Source organism: Mesoplodon bidens (genome assembly GCF_964165515.1).
Source record: "Mesoplodon bidens genome assembly, chromosome: 2".
In the NCBI taxonomy this organism is placed as follows: Eukaryota; Metazoa; Chordata; class Mammalia; order Artiodactyla; family Ziphiidae; genus Mesoplodon; species Mesoplodon bidens.
The window spans coordinates 171911249-171936037 of NC_138177.1; the positions used below are offsets into that span (position 1 = coordinate 171911249).

General features: G+C 52.3%; 2 protein-coding genes across 14 annotated transcripts in view; one reads left to right on the forward strand and one right to left on the reverse strand.

The window, feature by feature from the left end:
* TMCO4 (transmembrane and coiled-coil domains 4) overlaps positions 1-6663 on the forward strand; it is a 99004-nt gene extending 92341 nt beyond the window's left edge. For 8 of the 13 annotated variants that reach the window (XM_081226729.1, XM_081226728.1, XM_081226731.1 and 5 more), the window contains one exon: positions 5484-6663. In XM_081226729.1, coding sequence (XP_081082855.1) covers positions 5484-5897 — 414 coding nt within the window. In that variant the 3' untranslated portion in view covers positions 5898-6663. Of the gene's footprint in view, positions 1-5106; positions 5453-5483 lie in introns of those variants that run through there. The other 5 variants (XM_081226716.1, XM_081226722.1, XR_014015237.1 and 2 more) reach the window with 4 other exon arrangements.
* A 2185-nt stretch (positions 6664-8848) lies between these two features.
* Positions 8849-20298, reverse strand: HTR6 (5-hydroxytryptamine receptor 6; the record flags this gene model as incomplete). Its single annotated transcript, XM_081218607.1, has 3 exons — positions 8849-9298; positions 9487-9645; positions 19585-20298. 3 exons carry the CDS (start codon positions 20296-20298, stop codon positions 8849-8851), a joined length of 1323 nt encoding a protein of 440 aa, XP_081074733.1.
* Positions 20299-24789: the final 4491 nt, after the last annotated feature.

Genomic DNA, 24789 nt, shown 5'->3' on the forward strand with positions numbered 1-24789 from the left:
AATGACACACACACACGCACGCACGCACACACATGCACGCGTGCACACACACACACTGCACCTCGTGGTAGGGGAAGCCGAGCACCCTGACCCACCCCCACCAGCACAGCTAATGCTGGGTTGCATGCTTATGGAAAGTTGACTGAGGGTTGAAGAGAGCACAGGGGGATTCTAGCACAAAACTTAAAACCAGAACGTCATCAGGCACTGCTGCCACTGAAGCTCGTGGGCCATGACCTTGCTCCGAGGTCCCCTGGGCCTCCCACCCAGCCTGCCACCATGTCACTGGGGCCAACTTGTCCTGGCTTATATCTTCACTCACCCAGACTCCCAGGGCCCTAGCTCACAAGTCCTGACCCACCAGACAACACGAGTGAAGCAGTCTTGTGCCTTCCTGACCGGCAGCTTTGGGGACTGGTATTGGTCCAAGAATAAGAAGAGTTTCTAGACTCATCCACCCATGAAACTTATCACTCCTAATTCAAGAGGCAGTCTTCCCAGGACAGACATGAACTTCAACCCCTAGAGCCATCTCTTTAGATCATCTTTATCCCTGATAGACTTGCTTCACGTGATGTCAATCTCACAGCAATCCCGTACAGTGGGTATTGGGCATTCCCAAGTCACAGACTGGAAAACTGAGGCTTGAGAGAATAGATTCAATGTAGCCAGAGAGTCATAGATCTGGTCTCTGAAACCAGGTCCGGAGCTTGTGCTGTACACCTCCCTGTGGGAATGAGGAAAGCTGGGTAACAAGACCAGGAAACAGCAGGACTCAGTGATGCCTCCTGGCCCATGTCCAGGGGTCTCTGTCCTGTTTGAGGGTCCCTGTACCCTGATGGAGTGAAGGCGAGAAGTGACCTGATGCCTCACCACTCCAGGGGTCTTTCTCTGCCACAAGAATCAAATGTGAAAAGGAATGGCTGAACGTTCCTTTCAAATGAAAATTTCCTTTAAATGCTACAAAGCCCCTGAAAGATAGTTTCTGCCCTGGGAAGCCCCTGAATGGGATACAGTGGGAAGAGCACAGCCTTTGGTGCCGGAGAGGCCTGGCTTAGAATCCAGGCTCTGCCACTGGTATACTGGCTGTGTGACCTTAGGCCAGTGACTGAACCTCTCTGTGCCTTGGTTTCCTCATCCTAGAAACAAGAGATATCACCTATCTTCCAGGGCACATGCAAGATGGTTGGTGCACAGTAGGCCCTCGTTTAATGCTGGTTCCCGTGTCTCCTGCCCCTGTGTCCACCTTCAGTTCTGCCTCTGGGACCACAGCTTCAGAGACTCCTCTCCCCACTCAGACTGCCTTCATGGCAGCTTCCCAGCTCGGGCCTAACAATAGCTCTTTATCGCATTAGGAGCTCATCACAAAAAGCAGTGCTTTCCTCTTCTGGGTAATTAGAGGTAATTAGCATTGCCCTCCTCTTTTCCTTGAAAATTCTTGCTGGAAAAGAGGTTGCTGGCAAAAGAGTCCTCATGACTGCTGTTGCAAAGCACTGGCTGCCCTGTGCTCGGAGCAGAAACCTACAGGACCTTCTACGGGAGAATTTCCTTCTCCCTGCCGGGCTGACGTGGGCAGAGCCCTCTGAGCCTCATGCCAGCATCAGCCACTGGACATAGACGTGGTCTGCGGTGGCTCCTGATCTCAGGACAAGCCTGAGCAGGAGTGAGCCAGGGGCAGGCCCTGTCGCAGGCAGAGGGCATCTCTGGTGAACGGAGCAGACAAAGGCCAGGCTGCCTGCCCGCCTTTCAGGCTCTCCTGTGTGGGGACTGGGTTGCAGCGGGTGGGGGTTTCTGCCACCCCGGGGGGCCACATCACGAGGTTTCTTGTGGGGGGCAGAGACACAGCCCAGGGTCTCTGGAGTCTTGGTGTCCCAAAAGAACACCAGCTGGCTTCTAGAGCTTAGCACAGGGCTTGGCACACAATAGACATTCAGTAATAATAACAATAATAACAACAAGAGCCAGCGTGCCAGACACTGCTCTGCATGGTTTACAGACCTTATGTCACTTGATCCCCATAGCTGTCCCATGAAGTAGGGATAATAACCCCACTGTACAGGTACAGAAACTGAGGCCGCAGGAAGGGACACTGCATGTGAGTGGCAGAGCCAGATGAACTAGGGAACCTACCTCGGAGCCTGGGCTCTTAACCAGTGCATTCACACTGTCTGCCTTCACGCATCTCTGTGGCTTCCAGTCAGTGACCTCCAACTCTAGGCCAATAAGCCTGTGACGTGTATTATCTCGTTGAATCCTCACAACCAGCCCACATGGTGTATGGTGTATGTATCTTTATTAGCCCCATTTTACAGAGGAGGAAACTGAGGCCCAAGAGGTAAAGGAAGCCCAGGGGACCTGATAGGCTTGGAAATTGTTGACCAGGCAGAGGCAGGTGGCAGCAGCTTTGGTTTGGGTAAGTCAAGGTGTCTTGCAAGGCAGGAAACCAGAAGCACTGAGGCCCATTCATCCTGTGTGGATCTGGTTACCCTGAGCACCCACGGTGCACAGGGCTGTATGTGGGGAGTAGAGGTGAGTTAGAGGTGTGCACGTCCTCAGCTCACACGGTCTATCAGAACACAGACAGATGCAAGCAGATGAAGACGATGGTGTGTAGTGAGTGCTGTTGCAGGGGAGCCCCAGGAAGGGTCCGTAACCAGCGTGGGAAGGCCAGGGAGGCTTCTCGGCACCAGGGACATCCAGCATATCCGGACAGGTGGCAGATTTCAATCTAGACAGCCAGGGAGATGGTCTTGGGCTGATATCTTTATCCAACATCAGCCACGCCAGAATGTTCCACTGCTCAGAAGGGATTCTTTTCCCATCCACCTCACTCCTGCTCTCCCATCCCTCTGGCTACCTGTAAAATTGGAACTCTGCCAGCCAGTTCTGCCTCTGGGTCTTTGCAGAATGGCAGATCAGGGACTAGGGTTGGCTGAGACCTGGACCAACTTGTAGCCAAGAAGGTCCAGAGCTGTGCATTCTAGGGCAGCTGCACAGTGGAATTTCCATCTGGAATCAGCTATAGCCAGTAGCCATAAACACCTCCCTCCCTTCCTATTCTGCCTGCCTCCACCCAGCCCTAGTACCAGCCCTTCACCAACATTAAAAAGGTATAGGGAGGCCATCCTTGTTTGTCCCTGTGGGTCTAGGTTTCTGCTGGCCCGAAATTAAGATGTGATGGCTAGAGCTTCAGCAGCCATTTTGGGCTCCCGAATGGATCTGCCTAGCTCACTCCCTACCTTCTATCCCTCCTTCCAAGAAAATTAAATTAAAAGGAGCTCATTTATGGAGCACCTACTGTGTACCAGGTGCTGTGCCTTGTGGTTTGTATTATTTCTTCCCACCAACCCCATGCTATGGGTATCACTAACCCTAATTGTGTAATGTCCCTATAAAAGTGTTTGGGGTCATATGTGGAACAGAATAGTTCCCACAAAGTCCCAGGCCCTTGGAGCTCTCAGAGCAGACATTCAAGGTATGACGTGTCATGATCCTCATTTTACAGATGGGAAGCTGGGTTTCAGGACATTGTACAGACTCACCCAGTTACTAGAAAGAGACACAGCCAAGTCTGGAAGCCCCACGTCTCTGATTCCAAACTTAGGTTCTTTCTAGCGCCATGCAGCCACTAATGTCCACCCGCTATGGAAAGATGCTGCCCTACCTTGACCTCCACCCTGAGCCCAGGGATCTGAAAAGCCTCTTCTGTGTGTATACATGTGTGTGTTTTCACTGAACACTCTTTAAAAGTGGTTGTAAAGAACAGAACAAGAAGTAAGCAGGTTATGAGAAAATAACAAAACTGTACAGGGAATTGTCTTTTGTGTTCTTGCAAAGTCATTGGAATAACCCGGTGTGATTTGTGATTCGGATGGAAATGCAGGTGTTACCAGCCGAGCCTTTGTGTTGCTTCCTAAGCTCCCCAGCACAAGCCTCCCCAGTGCTTTCCTCTCTCCTTTTTAGACAAAAACCTTCCTCTTCAGCCTTGAAGGACTGTTCTGTCTTGTGCTTGCCTTTGGCACTAAAGCAGGCACCCTAGGCTGGCTGGGGAGAACGCAAGGCCCCATCTCAGGGAGGAGATTTGAGCGAAGCAGCCTCTGCTCTCAGCATCTCAAGCACAGCACATGGCTGTGCTTTTCACGTGCTGTGTGTCGTTAAGCAAACCACCACCCCTCTCTGGGTTTCTCTTTTTCATCTGTAAAATGAAAATGATTTTTAAAGTCTTCCCCACCACACACCTGATTTTCTATGAAGTGAACAGGCCTGGATTCAGACCCCAGCTCTGACACCTGGGTGACCTTGAGCAGGTCACTTTACCTCTCTGCCTCAATTTCTTCATCTCCAGTTAGCAGCCAGTACCTGTCAAAGGAGTATATTCAGTAAACTCATTTCCTACAATGTATTAAGGACCTACTGTGTGTCGACCATTGTCCATTTTCACAGTTAGGCATCAGGCACTCCAATCACACCCCTATTTTTCAGTCACTGATATATGCCAACACAAAAATAGGGGAGTCTCTCTTCTCTCAAGAAGCGGGTAGGCACTTCTGAGTTCTTGACCCTTGTTAGTGAAGATTCCGTCCATAATAAAGGCCCAGATGAAGTGGCTTAAACACACAAGAGGTGATGCTGTCCCATAGGCAAAGGCCAGAAGAGGCAGTTCAGGGCTGGTGGCTCCATAGCCTTCAGGGGCTAAAATTCCCTGTCTTGCTACTCTGCCATCCTTAGTGAGCCAACTCATGGCTCATGGTGGCTGCCACAGCTCTGGCCATCCTGTCTGAATTCCAGCCAGCAAGAAAGAGGAAATGGGAAAGGCGAAGCACTCCCCCTTTTAAAGAGAATTCCAAGGAGCGCCGCATTACATTGCTGCTTCATCTCATTGTCCAGAACTCATCACCATAGTGCACTTAGCAACAGAGAGGCTGGAGAATGTACCCAGCTATAAATTGGAGTTCTTGTGACTAAGGGAAAGGGGGAGAGTGAATCGTAGAAAGTACCTGGCAATCTTTCTAGCCATAGTTCTAGTTTAGATCTGGGGGCTTTTTCCTGGAGGAACCCTCACAGCAACCCTCTGATGTAACTACTCTTACTGTCCCCATTTTACAGCTGAGGCAAATGGAGGTCAGAGGCATACAGGGGCTTGTCCAAGGTCCCACAGCTGGTGATCCACAGAGCCCTTCCACTGTAACCTAAAGCTGCAGGCAGAGAACGGGAACTTCCACTCCAACTGTATCAGGAGGATCTTTCCTGCCCCCAGAGGACCCAGATTCTGTAGAGAAGCTTCCTTCGTCTTTATTTAATAAATTTTAGAGCAGCCTTGAACCCAGAGGCTTCCCACCCACTCTGGACTTGAGAATCATTGAGGGTTGGAGTCATGGCATTGGTGACTGGTTGGTGAAGATGCCGAGGGAGAGGCCCAGGAGCCCTGGGGAGGACTGGGCTCTGCCCACCACCCGTGGTCCTCACTCACTGTCCTCCTGCAGGTCAGCGGCCACTTGGACTACGCCAGGCAGATGGACATCATCCTGAAGGCCGTAGGCATCCACACCAAGCCAACCTGGGATGAGAAGGGGCTCTTGCTGGCCCCAGGCAGCCTGCCCCAAGAGGAGCCTCGCCAGGCAGCAGCCCCCTCTTCATCAGATAAGACCACCAACCAGGATGGGCAAACCCAAGGTCCCACATCCCCCTTGGGAGACACCCCCAAAGCAGCCACATCTCTTGACCCCAGCCAAGCCCAAGTGCCAGTGGGACTGGACCAGTCTGAAGGGGCCTCTCTTCCTGCTGCTGCCAGCCCTGCTGAGAGCCCCCCTGTCTGCAGCCATGGCATGGGCCCCAACCCACTGGGCTGCCCCGACTGTGCCAGCGAGACACAGGGGTCCTGCCCAGGGCTGGACTGACCCCGGAAGAGTCATTCTCCCAGATTTCTATATGCAGTGCTCTCTTACCCCACTCCACCGGGTCCCTCACATGAGCTCTGGAGATGCAGAATTTCTACCACTGTCTTTCCTAAATTGAAGACATTGGTACTGGAAGGAGGAGGATTGTAAGAAGACACCGTCCCCTCCTCAAGGAAGCAAGCCTAGAGCTCTGCAGAGTCAACCAAGCACAGTATAGAGCCCCAGGACTAGACCAGCCGTGGGCCTCCTGTGCTTCGGGTCAGAGCTGTAGGGTCTGGTTGCCCATCAGGTGGCTCAGGAGCTCTGTGGAGCCTGAGGCTCCCACCCAGCCATGCTCCCCAGCCTCAAAAGGCTGCTGTCTGCCGACCCATTCTCCAGGGCTGCCTGCCAGCCCACGGGCACCACTGCCACACCTACAGAGCAGGTACAAGTGGGGCAGGCAGCTTATTCTCTCTGCTCTTGGGAGATCCGATGAGATCTGCCACATGCAGCTGTACAGGCTGTGCACCACACAACTACAGGGACAGCATCAGAAAGACGTGATGTGAAGGGTGCCCCAAAGTTAGGCCACATAGTGGCCCCAGATATAACTGTTACAGAACAATTACAGAACGTGGTGAAAAAGTGTTATAGAACGCGGTGAAAAAATGCTGGATCAACAGGCAGTGTGGCCTGGGACTGGGCGTGGGACGAGAATGAATTAGATGGGGAAAGGGTTTCCTATAGCAGAAACAGAGGTGTGATGATTCTAATAATAAACAATAACAACAGCTACCATTTGTTAGGTATTTCCTGTGTCCAGGGTGCTTACATGGATTGTCTCAGTTGACGCTCACAACAGCCCTATGAGGTAGGTACTATTATTATCTTCCTTTTCACTTGCAGGCCCAGAGAGGTTAGGTAAGCTGCCCAAGATCACACAGATGGTCCGTCTCAAACTCCAGTCAGTCGGCCTCTAGAGCCCAAGCTCTTAGCCACTGTATCTGCATCCCTGGAACCATCCCCTTTGGTCCTCCCACTGTCTCTGAATGAGCAGGCCAGAGATAATCCCCCCCTGCATCGTGCAGATGGGGAAACCAAGACCCAGGCAGAGAAAATATTGACAAGCTCAGGGTAGGCAGCGAGGAGTGGGGAGAGGCAGGGGAATTAGCGTGTTGGAGCCAAATTGGTCCTCAGGGGTACGTGTATTTCTTTCAAAAAATATTTACAGAACTCCTACTGCTGTTAATCCAAACAGCTCATGTCACCCATGGAAAACTGAGGCCCGGAGAGAGGAAATGACGTTGCTGAGGTCCCAAAGCAAATTCAGGGCAGAGTCTGGACCAGACCCCAGGACACCTGCACCCAGAGTCTCTTCCCACTTCACCAGCTGCTTCTCCAGCCCGAGTGGCCCCTCAAGCGAATTCAGTTCACACCATGGTCACCGCCTCAGCTAGTGTTTATTGAGAGTCCACTGGGGCAGGCCTGGGGGTAGAGGGGGAGCCCCAATAAGCACCATGGCCCCTCTACAGCCAGCGGCATGGCCAGGATTGAGTCTACTCAGCACCAAGAAGAGCTCCAGGCCGCCTGTGGAGGCCCCCGGGAGTTTGGGTTGATGGAACTTGGAGGTGGGAAGCAGGGTAAGAAAAACCTCTGACTTAAAAGAAACCTAAAGCAGGTAAACTTTGAGAACCAAGAGTTCCCCCCTCAGAAAAAAGCAGGCCCCTGTGCCAGGGTCCACCTGCCTGCCCGAGGGCACCAGCCCACACCAGGGACAGCTCTACACCTCTGCTGACCCAATGGCCACCACTCCCACTTCCCTCACTGACCCCAGGGAAGGCCAGAAGGAGGTGGGCAAGGGCTTGTCCTGTCCCCATCAGCTGGTTCCCTTCTAGGCCCAAGGAAGTCCAGGGTAGAGGAACACCATTCCTGGTGCTGAGTGGAAGCCACCAGCTATCCCTTTGGCTCCAGGAGACGCAGTGCAGCTGCCTGGGAGCTGGGGTGGGGGCCCTACCCAGCATTCAGAGCCAGGAGTTGGGGAACCAAAGTCAGGCTGTGGGATCTGGGCCAGGGCTGAAGAGGAGGAAGACGCTGTCAGAACAGTGGGAACAAATAGCCCTTGCCCTCAGCCAGAGGCCAGGGGGCTGGATGGCCAGGAGCTATAACAGCAGGGACCACCAACCGACCACCTGCCGAGTGCTGGGCATTCTGTGTACATTATCCTAATGCACAAGACACCCTATGAAGCAGGCATCATTACTCCCACTTTCCATGTGGAATAATAGGCTCAGAGAGGTGAAGTAACTTGTACAAGGACTGGTAAGTGGTGAAGCAGAGGTTGAAATTTATGCCTGCCTGACTCCCAGGCTCGGAGGCTTTGTGTGCAGGCAGATGCATCCTGAGAACCTGACTGGTCCAAAAACTGTCTAGCAAACCATTCTCAGGGTTAAAGATCACCTGAACCATCTCAAACCATAATGTGCACAGGATCCACCTGGTGATCACCAGGTCGGGGTGGGGCAGAGGTGTGCATTTTTAACAGGCTCCCGGGAGCTGGTGCGGTGGCCCATGGACCACACTTTGAGGACCAAGGCATTTGGCCCAGCGCCAAGCTGCCTCTGCAGACAGAGGTGTCCCTCCCACGCAGTCTGATAGAAACGTGCAAAGGAGATGGTTGTCTTCATCCTAATCTGGACCAAGAGGTCCTTACCCCACTCCCTGGAGTCCCCCAGCCTTGCTCTACACACATCCACAAGTTACACTCAATAGTGGGGCATCCTGGAGAAAACTGTACCGAGCCAGCAACTAGCCCTCCAGGTAGGAGGCCTGGAGTGGGCACGGGGAGCTGGCTCCGTGCAGCCCCCTGGAGCTCAGCGGGCTCCCAGGAGACCTGTAGCCTCCTGGTTTCAGCCAAGAGCTGGTCCAAGGCCTCAGGGACTTGGTCCCAGCCAGTCCAGCGCTCCAAGCCTGCGTCAGTTCCTCGGGGTACCAAGCGGATGCAGCTGCAGCTCAGGCTCCGCAGGATCGATGTTGAAGAAGCTGACTGCGGTAGTGGTCCTGGCAGGCGGCGGGGGGTCCCGGGTGGCCTCTCCAGGCAGCAGCAGCTGGGCCGTGAGTTGCAGGCCTGAGGAGCCCCCCGAGCCCGGGTCCGAGTCTGAGTCCAAGCTCGGCAGCAGGGGCAGTGGCAGCACATGCTGCAGGCTCAGGCCCGGCCGTGGGCCGCTGTGAGAGGTACGCATGGAGGGCGAGGCAAGACTGGGCTGGTGCTCCCGGGGGCAGTGGGGACACGGCAGGAACCTGCCCAGGGCCCGCTTGAAGTCCCGCATGAAGAGCGGGTAGATGATGGGGTTCATGGTGCTGTTGCAGTAACCCAGCCACGTGAGGACATCGAAGAGCCCCGGGGAGATGCAGTCGCACACGGCCTGGAGGGACGGGGCACATCATGCCTGGTCCTGGAGTAGGGACGCAGGCCACCGACCCAGCATGGATGGGACAGACACATAAACACATGGAGAGGCAGCCCGCCCTCCTCCCTCCCCGGGTCTGGGCAGGGGTGGGGCTCAGGGCCTCCCCAAGGCGTAGACTCACCTGCCCCTTGTGGTAGCATTACCTGGGCTATGTTGACCACAAAGAAGGGCAACCAGGTCACAAAGAACATGCCTAGCAGGATGCCCAGTGTCAGGCTGGCCTTCAAGGCCTTCCTGCTGTGCTTGGTGGCTAGACGCCTGCTGTCAGCCGACTCCACCCTGGGGCATGGGGTCCTGGGCACCTGCAGAAAGGAAAGCCACGTGATTTAGTGAAGAATGCACCCCAGTCTGACCCTATTCCCAGCCACAGACTGAGCCTTACTCCTAATTCTAGACTGAGCCCTAGTACGAGTATTAAACTGAGCCCTGACCCTTGAATGAGCTCCAATTGTAGTCCTAGACTGAGGCCTGACCCTGACTCCCGACTGAACCTTGACCTTGGCTTCAGACTGAGCCCTGACATCAGCAATAAGCTAAGCCCTACTCATGGCCCTGAACCCCTGATGCCTACCATAGGTTGAGCCTTACATAAACAAGATCTCAAACCGAGCCTCAACCCTGGACCAGACTGAGCCCAATTTTAGCATCAGACTGAGCCCTGATGCCAGAAATAGATGGAGCCTTGGTCCTGGTCCTGCATTGAGCTATGACCCTGACCCAGCGCTTCACAAGGAGCTCTAGGAAGCACAGATTTCCTAGGTGCTGGGGGCTCATGGTCATGTGTGTTGGCCAGTGTCAAATGTTGTCCTTTGCAAGGCGTGTGGGTCTTCTGAACTGTTGGATTTGTGTTTGGGGCAGTGTTGTCCTGCACTGCACTTTGGCACTACAAGAATTAGATGTAATTGAACAGTACCTGACAAAAGAGGACAGTTGCTGTCCAGGGCTTGGCAATCTCTTTGCCTATGGATTCTCTTTATATTTCGGAGTGATGGTTTTGTCTGCACCACTACTCTCAGACTCCACAAAATAAAGTGCATTTTTGAAAATATGTGCCCAAAACAAATGTGTACAATTAAATCTGTATAAATTACTAGGGATGCGAGCAACCTTGGCATTTTACACACAGATTTCACTGTGGGCTGACAGACATCTCCATTCCCACACGTGGACTCCGTGAGTGGGAACTAGGGGAGAGAAGGAGGAAAAAACTAGGAGCTGCTTCATGGGGAACATGGCATGAGGGGTTAGAATGTGACTTTACAAACGGGAGCGCAGGCATCCCAAAACATTAAAAACGCTCTCTGATCCCAGATGACCCATTAGCCCAGAGGTTCTCTTAATTTTTTCAACTTTGTGAGTCCACTGAGACTCTAATGAAATCTACAAAACCACTCCTCAGAAAACAAAAAGCTTATAAAATTTTATAAACACACACACACATACACACAGAAAAAAGTTCCCTCATGTCCAGAGGGTTCAGAGACCACGGTGAAGTCCATCCATGAAACCCCTAGTGGTCCATGAAAGCTGGAATGTGAAGCCCTCCTCTGAACCATGTATTGTAATCAGTTTGGATTTTCATATATCAGCTTTCCACAAGGCAAGAGCCATCAATCTGGACAATTTTTAAAGTAAATACTGGTATGCAGAGGTGCGCACAATTTATTGAATTATGAAGGGGTATGTGGGCTGCCTGGGAATATACCTGGGCTTTGAAAGCCAGGGATTTCCCCCCAACATTTCCTAAACTGCATGAGAGCCCAGCTTCGCTCTTGAGGCAACCAAAGATAGCTTGGGTATGGGAAGATGAAAGAGAAGGAGGCAGGAAGGGAACCAGATTCCCAGGCAACCTTCACAGATGAAAATGGGGTGGAGGAGGCAAAGCCAAGTTGTGTCAGCCCTGCGAGCACCAAAGCCGAACCCCCTACCCTGTTCCCCTCCCAGCCCTTTTTCTCTCCCCGCCTCCTCAGGGCAGCCAGGCTTGGTTACTGTCCGTGGTGCTGAAAACCCAGCTGCATACCTACAATATCTTTCTATAGGATCTGGAATGGCAGTGGGCAGGAGAGGGGAGACAGGCACACTGCAACTCCCACCCTTCGATGTGTTTCTCCAAGTGAAATCTGGTTAGACAAATACCAAAGACACCCAGAGCAGCCTAAAAGAGGCCCTTGATTTCTCCCTTCTGTCTTGGTGGGGCAGCATTGAGCAGAGGCAAGAGCTTGTTTTAAGACAAGTGATCTGGCTTCAAATCATGCCTCTGCCACTTACTCGCCCTGTGATCTTGACAGTCTCTGTTTCCACATCTGTAAAATGGGAGAAAATACTCACTTTATGGAGTTGCTTTGAACCTGTGGATATACATGCATGCACAGTGCCCAACATAGAGTAAGTGTAAATACATAGCAGCCCTGATGTTGATTCAGCAGTATGAGTATGAGGTTGGGGGAGTTTTTAGCACCTTCAGGAGCCCTGTTTTTCTGCCAGCAGCTTGAGCTTTCCAAAGCAGCCCAGATGTCAGGACAAATGCTCTGACCCACTATGCTATGGCAAGGAAGAAAAAGAGGATCTGCTTTTCTCTCTCCTTCTCATTTTCTCTTCTCCAGAGTGAACTCTATATGGCTCCCATGGGCCAACCTGTTCAACCTGGAGGGAGAGGCTCCTGCTTCCCCAAAAGAATCTCCTAGGATCTGCCGTGACTTTGAATTGCTGCCACCAGTGGGGACAGACATATGGGGAAGAGGGAGACACCGTCTCCAGAAAGCCCTAGCCACACAGGTACCCCCTGGCCCCTGAAGACCTGGGGAGGGGGCAAAAGACAGCTGTGATCTTGCTAGAGCTCTAGGGCACTAGGATACCAAGGCACTCAGGGAGACATTTTGGAGCAGTCATCAGGGGAGGGTGATCCAGAGGGACTAACCATGATCTGAGAGTCCCTCTCTAGTCTTCCTAGGAACCAACCTGTATTTCTCTTTCTCCTCTTCTCCCCAAAGAGTTGACCCAAGAACACAAGCAAGAGGGACAAGAGAAGGAATTGAGGCTCAGAGATGGTAGGGGAACCTTCCCAAGGTCACATTGTGCCAGTACAAAGCCTCAAACAAAAGTACCAGTGACCCCAAGTGATCATCCCCACTTATCGAGCACTTACTATGCATCAGCAGTTGATGTTCATTCTGCCACTGAGTCTTTATGGGAGGAAGGTATTATAATCTCCATCTTGCAGATGAGGTTCAGAGAGGCAAAGTAACTTTCCAGGAGTCACACAGCAGACAAGTGCTGAGTTAGGGGATCAAAGTCATCTCTGGCTCCAGAAAGTGCACTTCAGCAGGCTGTTTCCATTTTGGAGGGTGGCACCCCCAAGTAAAACCCCACCACTGTCACTGGAGGCCCTCATGGAGCAGAAGCCAATGGCAACCACCAGGCCACACGCTGGGTTCTGGCTGATGCCAGCCTCACCCTTCCCACTTCTCTCTGCCCTGTAGCCACCTCATGGCCCCATGGCACGTTCTGTTGTTTGCATGTCCCTTATACATGTCTGTGGCATTTGTCACTGTCAGAGGGCAGCTACTGGAGGACAATCTGGCAGCGCCCTTCCAGGAGGCAAGTCCGCTTACAGGTCCTTATGTCCATAAAAACCCGTACCTGTGTCTCTACACTTGGCTTGGACAAGAATGTGTACCACAGCACCATCTGTGATAGGAAAAAAATGGGAAACAGCCCAAAAGTCCATCAAAAGGAGAGTGGCTAAATAAACCCTGGTACATTACCACTATAGAATGCAACACAGATGTTTAAAAGAATGAATTGATCACATGGAAGGATCTCCACGACACAGTATCCAGTGAAAACGGCAAGTTGTACAAACAAGAGATACAGCATGATTCCCTTTGTTTAAAAAAATACATAGCGCAAGGCACTAAGTTTCTTTAGGTACATAAACAAATATGGAAACACACAGAAAAAGAACCGGAAAGACACTGAGAGACCTAGGAGTGGGAGGTGATTGGATGAGGTCAGAGAGGTCTTTTATTTTATCATTATTGATGAATTTTCATTTTAAAGTTACTTACGTATTCCCTCGTGTACTTTCAAATTTGTACAATCAACTAATCATAGTGTAAGGGTAATAGGATAGACCCTAGAGCCAGACTGCCTGGTTTAAGTCATGGCTCTGTTACTAACTAGCTGAGTGAACTTAAGGAAGGTACTTTACCTCTCTATGCCTCAGCCTTCTCATCTGTAAAATGGCAATTACAATCGCATCTACCTCGTAGGATTGTAGTAAGGGTTAAATAAGATAATAGAGGGCTTCCCTGGTGGCGCAGTGGTTGAGAGTCCGCCTGCCGATGCAGGGGACACGGGTTTGTGCCCTGGTCTGGGAGGATCCCACATGCCGCGGAGCAGCTAGGCCCATGAGCCATGGCTGCTGAGCCTGAGTGTCCGGAGCCTGTGCTCCGCAATGGGAGAAGCCACAGCAGTGAGAGGCCCGCGTACAAAAAAAAAAAAAAAGATAATAGAAAGTTACTTGAACAGTGCCTGGCACATAGTAAGTACCGTGTGATTGTTACCTTGTTGTTTATTGTTATTTGTGTTCACCTCAGCTCCTTCCTAATGGTGAGGGTGATTTCTCTCCCTAGAAAGTCTCAAAAGGGTGAGCTCCCCAGAACCGTGCCTTTTTACCATCAAGAGGAAAGGATAGGAATTAACATTTGTCAAGCACCTACTATGCGCCAGGTTTATATATATCATCTCATTGATTCTTCAAACAGCCTCAAGTGATAAATAGCATTACCCCTGAGATGGAGGTGAGTGACGCGTCCAAAGTCATCCAGCTGCGACGGGAAAGAGGCAGGATTTGAACCCGTGCTCGGCCAGACGCACAAGCTCCTGTGCCCTGCCGCAGCTGCACCAGGCAACCTCGTTCTGAGCAGCAGCCAAGGCTGTCATGCTCAGCTCTGCTTCTCTGCCAGCCTCTCCCACTCAGCCCCCTCCTCCCCCTCCAAGATATTTCTGTGATCACAGCCTCCTCTGTGGAGGAGGAAGCAGAGATGGAAGGGAAGGTGGATCACTAGGACAGAATGATGCATAGCTGGGTGATGGAGGGTGAAAAAGCTGGGGGAGGAGGAAAAGGAGGAGAAATTGAGGGAGAGAAGGAAGATATGGGGTGCAGAAGGAAGGAAGAGAGGGGTGAGCTAGAACGGAGTTGGGGGGGTAGAGAAGGGGAAAAGATGAGGTGGAGAGGAAGAGGATAGGGAAAGGGTTTTGACCACAGGAACCCTGGCAGAGAGAGAAAGAGACTAAGAACGCAGGAACTCCCAGCTGAGCCTCCTGCTGCTCCCCAGCAGGCTGAGCACCCGCACTGGTCCCTCTGGAACCCCCCAAGGAGGCGTCCCAGCCCATATGCCCTGCCTGGCCTCTAAGCAGAACTCTTTCTCACAGCCCCTGGGGCTGGGAAGACCTGACTGAAATCGCTGAGCCAACCAGTGGCTTTTTAAAAGGCCATTCACATCAATAGGCAGATGTGGTGGAGAGAGGCATAGAAAGATGCTCCAGCCAGCTCAGCTCCCTTGTCTGAAACCCCAGAAGAGCCAGGACTTCAGGGACTGGTGCCCAGCCCCCTGCCCTCTGTGGGGAAGCTAGAGGCTGGATCGGAGAAGGAGCTAAGGGTTCAGTGGGGCTGGAAAGAGGAGGAAAGGGGCCAAACACACCCCCAAGTTCTGTTCATTCTCATCAGTTCCTTTAGGTCCAGGCAATGAGAATGCCTCCGTCCCCAGACTGGATGCTGCTGGACTCTGGGGCGGGCCAGCTTGGGTGGGGGAAGTGGGTCACAATCCAGGAGGCCGGAGTAGAGGCAGCATCCCAGAAGCCAATTCCCCAAATGCAGGCAGTTCTCCAGACAATAAGGAAAATTGCCCTGCAGAAGGCTTGCTTAGGATCTGAGTGGGTTTGGAAGCAAGGGAAATGGTAGAGTCTGACACTGTCTCATTCAAATAAAGAGAAAAGGCTTCCCAGAAAGTAGGAAGAATTTGCACAAACACATTTCTGGCTTGAGAGGCTGCGGGTCATTCCACCAGCTAAAGGACCCATGAAGACTCCTCCCAGCCTTTGGTTTCGTGACTTCCTTGCTTCAGTTTGCAAACGTATGCACAGGGAGTAACAGACCCTGAATGTTTACTGGCAGAGGCACCCTTCTTATAAGCTCCAGAACCCTCATCATGATAGGGTTTCGTGGTCAGTGTCTCTCTCTCCAGCTAGAAAGTAGATTCCAACAGGGCAGGATCTTCTCAGACCCACTCATCCCTGCAACCACAGCACAAGGGAGGTACTCAACACAGTACCAAGGAAGTGAATCAGTGTACTAAAAAGTGCAGGATTCATTGGCTACAAGAGCTGCTTCTAAAAGTGGGAGAAAAGGGAGAGATGTGAGTTGGGATTGAAGCCCTGGCTCGGTGAAGCACTGTTGTTCATTTCATTTCTCTCACCACCGTGCACTGACCACTGATGACACGCCAGGCACTGTTTTAGGTGCTGGGAATATAGCAATCGAGACAAGTCCTCACCCTCATAGAACTTACATTCTAGTAGGAGGAAATAAACAGTCAAACAGTAAATGGGAAAGTATATAATATGTCAGGCGATGGTATTTGTTGCTGAGAATAACTTAGGAAATTAGGACTGGACGGGATCTGGACAAGTATGGCCGTTACTACTCTTGACGAAGTGATTAGGGAAGACAGCCAAGCAGAGGCCAGAAGAAAGTGATGGAAGTTAGGGGGAGAACCATGCAGAGATGTGAGGAAACGGCACTTCAGGCAGAGGGAGCAGCAAGTGCAAAGGTCCTGAGGCAGAAGTGTGCTTGGTGTGTTCAAGGAATAACAAGGGGGCCAGGGGAGCTGACATAGAAGGAGTGCGGAGGGTGGTGGAAGGCGAGGAGGCCATAGAAGGAGCAGAGGAATGACATAACAGGGCCTGCTTTTTTTTTTCTTTCTTTCTTTTTTTTTTTTTTGGCCATGCCTCACAGCTTGCAGTGAAAGTGCCAAGTCCTAACCACTGGACCGCCAGGGAATTCCCAGGACCTGCATTTTAAAGGGATCGCTGTGGCTGCTGTGTAAGATCAAAAGGGAGCAAGGATGGGCTCAGGAAGCCAGTGGGTGATCACTGCAATAACCCAGGCATCAGAAGCCCAGGGGACTGAGGGAGGCAACCGAGACATGAGAAGTGTTTTGAACGCAGAAAGCACACTGGGCGTGCAGTGTGAGAAAAAGAGAGGCATCCAGGCTGCCTCCAAGGTTCCTGGCCTGAGCAACTCATATCAGTTAGTCAACATGAGGAAGACAAGGGAGGGACTATGTCTGGAGCCTGGAAAATCCGGAGTTCTGTTGCGGGCAGTGGTAAGTAAGTGGCCCAGGCTGGAAGTCATCAGAGTGTAGGTGGTACTTCTGGTCATGGCACAAGACCAGCTCACTGAGTGAATGTGGGGAAAGAGAAAGGAGGTCAGAGGACTGAGGCCGGGGGATGTCTCAGATGGTGGTGGAGCAAGAGGACCCAGTAGAGGAGACTGAGAAGGCACAGCCGGTGGCGTGGAGGGTCTCACACCGGGTGGCGTCCCTGAGGTCAATGTTTTAAGAGTGTGTCACTGCCCACAGGCAGCACAACGCTCAGATCCAGGCGTTGGCATCAGCCAGACCTGAGCTGGAACCTCACTAACCAGCTGTGCAACCCTGGGCAAGTCACCTCCCCTCGGTTTCCCCAGATGTCAAACAGGGATGATGATTACTTGCCCCGTTGGGTGTTCGGGGGATTCGCTTAGCTCAGTGCCCGGCAGGTAGAGATCGCTCAAAGGCTGTGGGGCTGCAGCTGTTAGCACTTGGGGGACACCTGCCCAGGTGCTGAGGCCACAGTCTCAGGTACAATCCTGGCCAGTTAGCTTCATGGAAAGAAAATCTATGCATCACAGACATTGCTGGAACCGAGAATCCAGACCAAGGCCAGCCAACTTCTCACCTCCTTAGTCACTGGGGCAGAGCTCCCCAGAGTGTGAGAATTGGAGATACCCTTGGGGGGTAAATGGACACCCTATAAAATAACTGAGTCACAGAGTGGGAGCATAGGCCTTTACAGTTCCCTCTCAGCTCTTCTGGTTACATCAAGAGAAAGCCTCATGTCAATGGTACTGTGTCTTTAACATCCCTCCAACATCTAACAAAGAGAAAGCAGACCTCAGGCTCAGCATCTCCAGCCATCCAAGCTGGACTTCAGTAACACTGCTGGTGCTTCGGCAGCCTCAGTGAGGTCGTGTTTGTGATCACCTTCTATTTATGGCAAGGATACTGACTGTCCATTTCCGGAAGAGAAAAGAAGTTTTATTTCTAAATAAATTCATGGAAGGAAAAAGATAAATGAGATGACTCCAAGGAAATGCTAAGTACATAAGGATGCAGAGCCTTGAGGAGTGTGTGAGGGTGGGTGGAGGGGTAGCAAGGCAGATACCACAAGGCAGTTCTCAAACGCCTGAAGTCTGGGAAACGCTCCTTTACAAGAACCCCGGGAGAGAGGATGGATGGCCCAGCGCAGCTGCCCTACAGCTGCAGAACCAAGTCAGGGTCACAGCCACCTGCTGAGGCTCAAGGGCGTTCTCCAGTGAGTACACGGGGAGATCAGCTCGGTGCTTTGTGACCACCTAGAGGGGTGGGATAGGGAGGGTGGGAGGGAGGGAGATGCAAGAGGGAAGAGATATGGGAATATATGTATATGTCTAACTGATTCACTTTGTTATAAAGCAGAAACTAACACACTATTGTAAAGCAATTATACTCCAATAAAGATTAAAAAAAAAAAAAAAGAATGTTCTCCAGTGAGAAAGACCCTGTCCACCCAAGACCCTGTCCTCCTACTTGATGGGCCTCACTGCTGGGATGACACGGGTAAGCCGCTCTGGGGGGGGGGGCTGCCGACCAGGGTGTTAGCCTCTCAGCCCCCGTCTATCCAGTGACCCCCCCCCAGGTACCTCCCATCCTGCAGGCACCTCCTCCACCTGAGGATAGACCAAGATGACACTGGTGAGCCCATCTGGGATCCTCTTGGGGGCCTGTGGCCTAATTCTCTAGGGCTCAGCCCTGGTCAGTCTAAAGTCCCACCCCTTGGCATGAACAATAGGACTCGGGCACCGTGTGACCCACTCCACTCTAGGCACTGCAGACCTTGGGCAAAGAGCACCGACCCCGTTCACAGGTAATCAGTGAGCACCTACTATGCACAGTGCAGATCAAAACTCACTCAGACACACCCAGCCCTCGTGGGGGCTTACACTCTAGTGGGGAAGACAGACAATGAACAAATCAACAAATAAACTGGGGATCGGGATCAAGAATAAAAGGGTGGGGGAGGGCAGGGAGGTCTGCAGACAGTGTGGTCAGGGAGGGCCTCTGGGAAGGGGTGACCTGTGAGCTGAAGAAGAGTCTCAGTCAGGCAAGGGCGGCCCCAGGGGAAGAACATTCCAGTGCAAAGACCTGAGCACAGAATCAGTCTGGTGCCTACTAGGACTGTCAGAAGGGCCACAGGACTGCTGCAGAGAAAGGGGCGGGGAGGGGAAGAGGTGCAGCTGGAGAGGTGGTCAGGACCGGCTCCCGAGGCCAGATCCTGACACAGGTCTCCCCTTTACCTTGAGAGCAATGGGGAGCCACTGAAGGGTTTGTAGCAAGGGAGTGAGGTGATCACGCTTCTGTTTTTGTTTGTGCAGAAAATGGATAGGAGTGGGTCTGGCATGGAGGCAGGGGGAGCCAGCAGGAGACTATCAAAGGCTCCCAGGTAAGAAGTCATGGTGGCTCGGATCAGGAAGGTGGCCTTGGAGATGACACATGTTTAGAGGCAGCACCAACAGGCCTTGCAAATGAATCCCATGAGCATGAGGGAGAGAAACTGTTCTTAAGTTTCTGGCGTGCGATGCCATGATGGTGCCATTTGCCATGATGGGGACGACGGGGGGACGAGCAGGTGGGGAGAGTTGGGACCCCGTGAATTCCCTGTTGCACATGTTACCTTCGAGAAGACTGCCCCACATACTGGAGCGTCCTGTGGACAGTTGGACATTGAGTCTGGAGTTCAGAAGAAAGGTGGGAACTGGGAATGACCAATTGGAGGTCGTCAGCAATTGTATATTACATGGCGGATGCCTAGCGGGCACCCAATGGCTGCTCATTGTTCTCCATCCCACAAGCCCGGGTCTCCCTGCGCGCCCCGGGTACCTGCAGCGTCTCCAAGGCCTGGACGGCCATGCCGGTGGTGAGGGAGGCCACCTGCACGGCCTGCTTGCGGGCGGCCAGCAGGATCCTGCAGTAGGTGAAGCAGATGGCGCCCGAGGGCAGGAAGAAGGTGAGGCCCGACGCCACCAGGACGAAGGGCAGGCTGGCCAGCAGGCGGCACTGGCCCGGGGCGGGCGCCCGCGCGCGGCCCAACTCGTGCCAGCCCAGCAGCAGGGGCAGGAAGGAGGCGAGCGCGGCCAGGCTCCAGGCGCCCAGGACCAGCGCCAGAGCGCGCGGGGGCGTCATGCGCAGCTTGTAGCGCAGCGGCGAGAGGATGAGCAGGTAGCGGTCCAGGCTGATCAGGCAGAGGTTGAGGATGGAGGCGCTGCAGCACATCACGTCGAAGGCGGCCCAGAGCAGGCAGAGGCCCCGCGCCAGCACCCAGCGCCCGTACAACGCATTCAGCATGGCCGGCGGCATCACCACCAGCCCCACCATCAGGTCCGACGTGAAGAGCGACACCAGGAAGAAGTTGGACGTGTTGCGCAGCGTGGGCTGCGTGCAGATAAGCGCGATGAGCAGCGAGTTGGCCGCCGCCGTCAGCGCGATGACCACACACAGCGCGGCCGCCACCCAGCCGCTGCCCCCCGGCTCCGATGGCGGCCCCGACTCCCAGTCCGGGGCGCTGTTGTTGGCGGGGCCCTGCTCTGGGACCATGAGGGCGGAGGGCGAGCACGTGAGGCCCGAAAGGGGTCCGGAGGACGAGGTAGGGTGGGCGGGAAGACGGAGAGAGGGACCTGCAGGTGCAGAGGCTGGGTGGGCGTAGTCGGTGAGAACAGACCACCCCCCGGGGCCGCAGGTGGGAAGGTATGAATGGGGCTCTGAAGAGCTACCTGAAGAGGATGGAGGGGGGGCCTTTGGGCGTCCTCGGGTGTGATGTAGGGACACCTGGAGCAAACCGGTAAGAAGTCTGGGAGGGGGCACCTGATGAGGTGCGCCCTCCAGAAGGAGCGGGCGGAAAGTCAGGAGGACCGGGACGCTGAGTCTGGGCGTTTGGCCGGGTGGGAGCAGAGCCCCTAGAGGGGGCGGGCAGTAAGATGGGTCGAGGGCAGGGACCCGGGGAGGTGGGAGCCCAGGGCGAGTGGGCGCTATCCAGGCCGCCCCGCGGCAGGTGGGCGTAGGGAGGGTGCGCCAGGTGGGGAGCCGTGGTGCTGGGGGTCGCAGGGTGGGGGTGTCCACGGGCCAGAGCAAAGCCCCCAGCGGGGAAGGCAGGTCTCAGAGCCAGCGCAGAGGCACCCCGGGCTCGGGCGGACACGGTCCCCGCGGCAAGAGGGAGGATGCCGGGCTGGCCCGCAGGGAGAGAGAAGGAGCAGCGGACGCGCCTCCGCCCCTTCTCCGCCCGGCCGCGGGTCGCCGGCCCTGCTCCCTCCCGCGCTCGGTACCTGGGGCGCTGAGCGCTGCTCCGCCGCCGGCGACTGCGACAGGAGCCGCGGGGCCAGGAGAGGAAGAAGCGGCCGCGGGCCGGGCAGGCGCCCAGGGACCAGGAGACTCCGCGAGGGGCCGGCGCGCACGGAAGAGCGGTGGCTGCTTCCAGGAGCGCGCGGTCCCCGCGCCGCGGAGCCTGCGCCCAGCCCCGCGGTGGGCGGGGAGAGCCAAGCCTGGGACTCGCAGGCGGGCGGGGTTCCTGGTACCCCCAGGCCTGCAGAGGGATGATCCGAGCGCTCTGGCTGCGCCAGGTCGCCTCTCAGCTCTAGCAGCCTCCACCCCCCGCATGCCCCTCCCCACCCACACGGGGCGCAGGAGGATCTCAGAGGAGGGGGCTGTGGCCCGCCTTCACCCAGGACTGCTCCCCATTGCGGGGCTGCCTACCCGCTACCAGGGGGAGCCCGCTGGGAGGTATCGGGCAGATCGCTTGACATATAGGTACACATATATAATACTACACACACGCACATATCTATTGTATATAATATGCCATAGCCTATATAATACTTCCTTCAAACCTTTAAACAGATGGCTACCTCCCCCTCACAATCCTTCCGAGCAGAAACCATCCTGCCCCCCGACAGCTCCAGGTGCTAAGGATGAAGACCCCGAGGTGTTGGCACTCCCAGTCTACCCAAGAGTGGGAACAGATTGGGGAATCCCCTGGCCAGGTGGGGTGGAGTCACTGCAGGTAGAGGGGTGGGGCGGGACACACCCTGTGCAACGCTGCTGTGTATTCCACCCACCCCCAACCGGAACTAAGAAGGGTCTCTACCTGACATGTCACAGTTTGATATCGTGGATTCAACAAACATTTATACTGAGCACCTACGAGGTGTCAGGCACTGTTTTGCCCAATCTGGACACTACAGTAACCAAAACAAAGATCCAACTTCATTGAATTTACAGTCTATTGGAAGGAGACATACAATAATAAGCATAATAAACATTTAAAGTAGTCATAGAGTGATAATTGCTGTAGAAAAAAAAAGGAAATGGAGAGGAATGTAAAGGGAATCTAGGGTAGAACGGGGTCTTTTCCCTTCCACAGAAGCAGGAAAATAATACCTCCTATGTTTAAGGTTCCTGCTGTGTTCCAGGAACTTTATTATACTATTCCTATCAATACAATAATGCTAAGAGGTAGGTGTTCAACTGGGGCTCAGAGAGGCCAAGGGCCTCACTGAAGGTCACCAGCAGCTAGTGATCAAGTGGAACTGAAACTCGGGTCTGCCCAATGATGCCCAAGGCAGAGAATCTTCAAGACCCTGCACACTCCCATGCTCCCCCCAAACCACTATTTGGCACCCAGAATCCCAGCCCTGCCTGCAGATGGGTCTATGCAGCAGGAAGAGGACTGTTCTCCCTCCCAGCGCCACCTGCACCACTGTGACAATTTCTGTCGTGCCTCAAGGAACAGGATACCAAGCACTGCGCAGAGAACCAGAAAGACCAGACATGGGATCCCAGCTCCACTGCTAACCAGCTCTGTGGACTTAGGGTTGGCGACTCCATCTCCTTGGGCCACTGTTTTCTCCTCTGCAATAACTAGCAGAACAATACAGCACCCACTTACAGGGTTGTTGGTGTCACCTGTAAAGTGCTGTTTCAATGCTGGCTATTGGCCTCAATGTTCCCATCTGTACAACGGGAATGCATTCAGCTCTTCAGTAACTCCTTCAGCCCAGGGATTTTTGATGTGAGCAACAGCAAAACTGAGAAGTGCTATGTGGAACTCACTTTGGAGCGCAGTGACCTGGGGTCATAATCCTGATTCTGCTACTTGCTCTGTGACCTTGGCAAAGCCTCTTCATTTCTCTGCTGCTATGAAACTGGGGTAGTGGAGATATACATAGGATGAGTATTTAAACCATTTTGCGCAGAGGAGGTGGCTGATAATTTTTAGCTTTGTGAAAATTAAAAGTATATAGTGAAATAGAGTATTAGTCCCTCTGCTTTAGCTCTTTCAGTTTGATTCCTTTATTTAAAACACAGAAAACTAGGGGGAGGGAGAGGGATGGACTGGGAGTTTGGGGTTGGTAGATGCAAACTTTTACATTTAGAATGGATAAAGAATAAGGCCCTAATGTATAGCACAGGGAACTGTATTCAATATCCTGTGATAAACCATAATGGAAAAGAATATATAAAAAGAACGTCTATATATGTATAACTGAATCACTTTGCTGTACAGCAGAGATTGGCACAGGATTGTAAATCAACTGCACTTCAATAATAAAATAAAACAGAATAGAATAGAATAATTTTTTAAAATCTAGGGAATTCCCTGGCAGTCCAGTGGTTAGGACTCAGCACTTTCACTTCTGGGGCTGGGTTCGATCCCTGGTCGGGGATCCAAGATCCCAGCAAGCCTCGTGTCATGGCCGAAAAAAAACTAAAGAAAACATGACCAAAAATGTTAGCACTTGTTCATTCTTTTTGATAGATTAACAGATGCTTGTTATATTACGAAGTGTGCTTTGCTATAATCAACACCAAACACTCCCATTTACCATTGCAACTAAAAGAATAAAATACCTAGGAATAAACCTACCTAGGGAGACAAAAGACCTGTATGCAGAAAACTATAAGACACTGATGAAAGAAATTAAAGATGATACAAAGAGGTGGAGAGATATACCATGTTCTTGGATTTGAAGAATCATTATTGTGAAAATGACTATACTACCCAAGCAATCTACAGATTCAATGCAATCCCTATCAAATTACCAATGGCATTTTTTACAGAACTAGAACAAAAAATCTTAAAATTTGTATGGAGACACAAAAGACCCCAAATAGCCAAAGCAGTCTTGAGGGAAAAGAACAGAGCTGGAGGAATCAGGCTCCCAGACTTCAGACTATACTACAAAGCTACAGTAATCAAGACAATATGGTGTTGGCACAAAAACAGAAATATAGATCAATGGAACAGGATAGAAAGCCCAGAGATAAACCCACACATATGGTCACCTAATCTATGACAAAGGAGGCAAGGATATCCAATGGAGAAAAGACAGTCTCTTCAATAAGTGGTGCTGGGAAAACTGGACAGCTACATGTAAAAGAATGAAATTAGAACACTCCCTAACACCATACACAAAAATAAACTCAAAATGGATTAGAGACCTAAATGTAAGACCAGACACTATAAAACTCTTAGAGGAAAACATAGGAAGAACACTCTTTGACATAAATCACAGCAAGATCTTTTTTGATCCACCTCCTAGATTAATGGAAATAAAAACAAAAATAAACAAATGGGACCTAATGAAACTTAAAAGCTTTTGCATAGCAAAGGAAACTACAAACAAGATAAAAAGACAACCCTCAGAATGGGAGAAAATATTTGCAAACGAATCAATGGACAAAGGATTAATCTCCAAAATATATAAACAGCTCATGCAGCTCAATATTAAAAAAACAAACAACCCAATCCAAAATTGGGCAGAACACCTAAATAGACACTTCTCCAAAGAAGACATACAGATGGCCAAGAAGCACATGAAAGGCTGCTCAACATCACTAATTATTAGAGAAATGCAAATCAAAACCACAATGACGTATCACCTCACACCAGTTAGAATGGGCATCAACAGAAAATCTACAAACAACAAATGCTGGAGAGGGTGTGGAGAAAAGGGAACCCTCCTACACTGTTGGTGGGAATGTAAATTGATACAGCCACTATGGGGAATAGTACGGAGGTTTCTTAAAAAACTA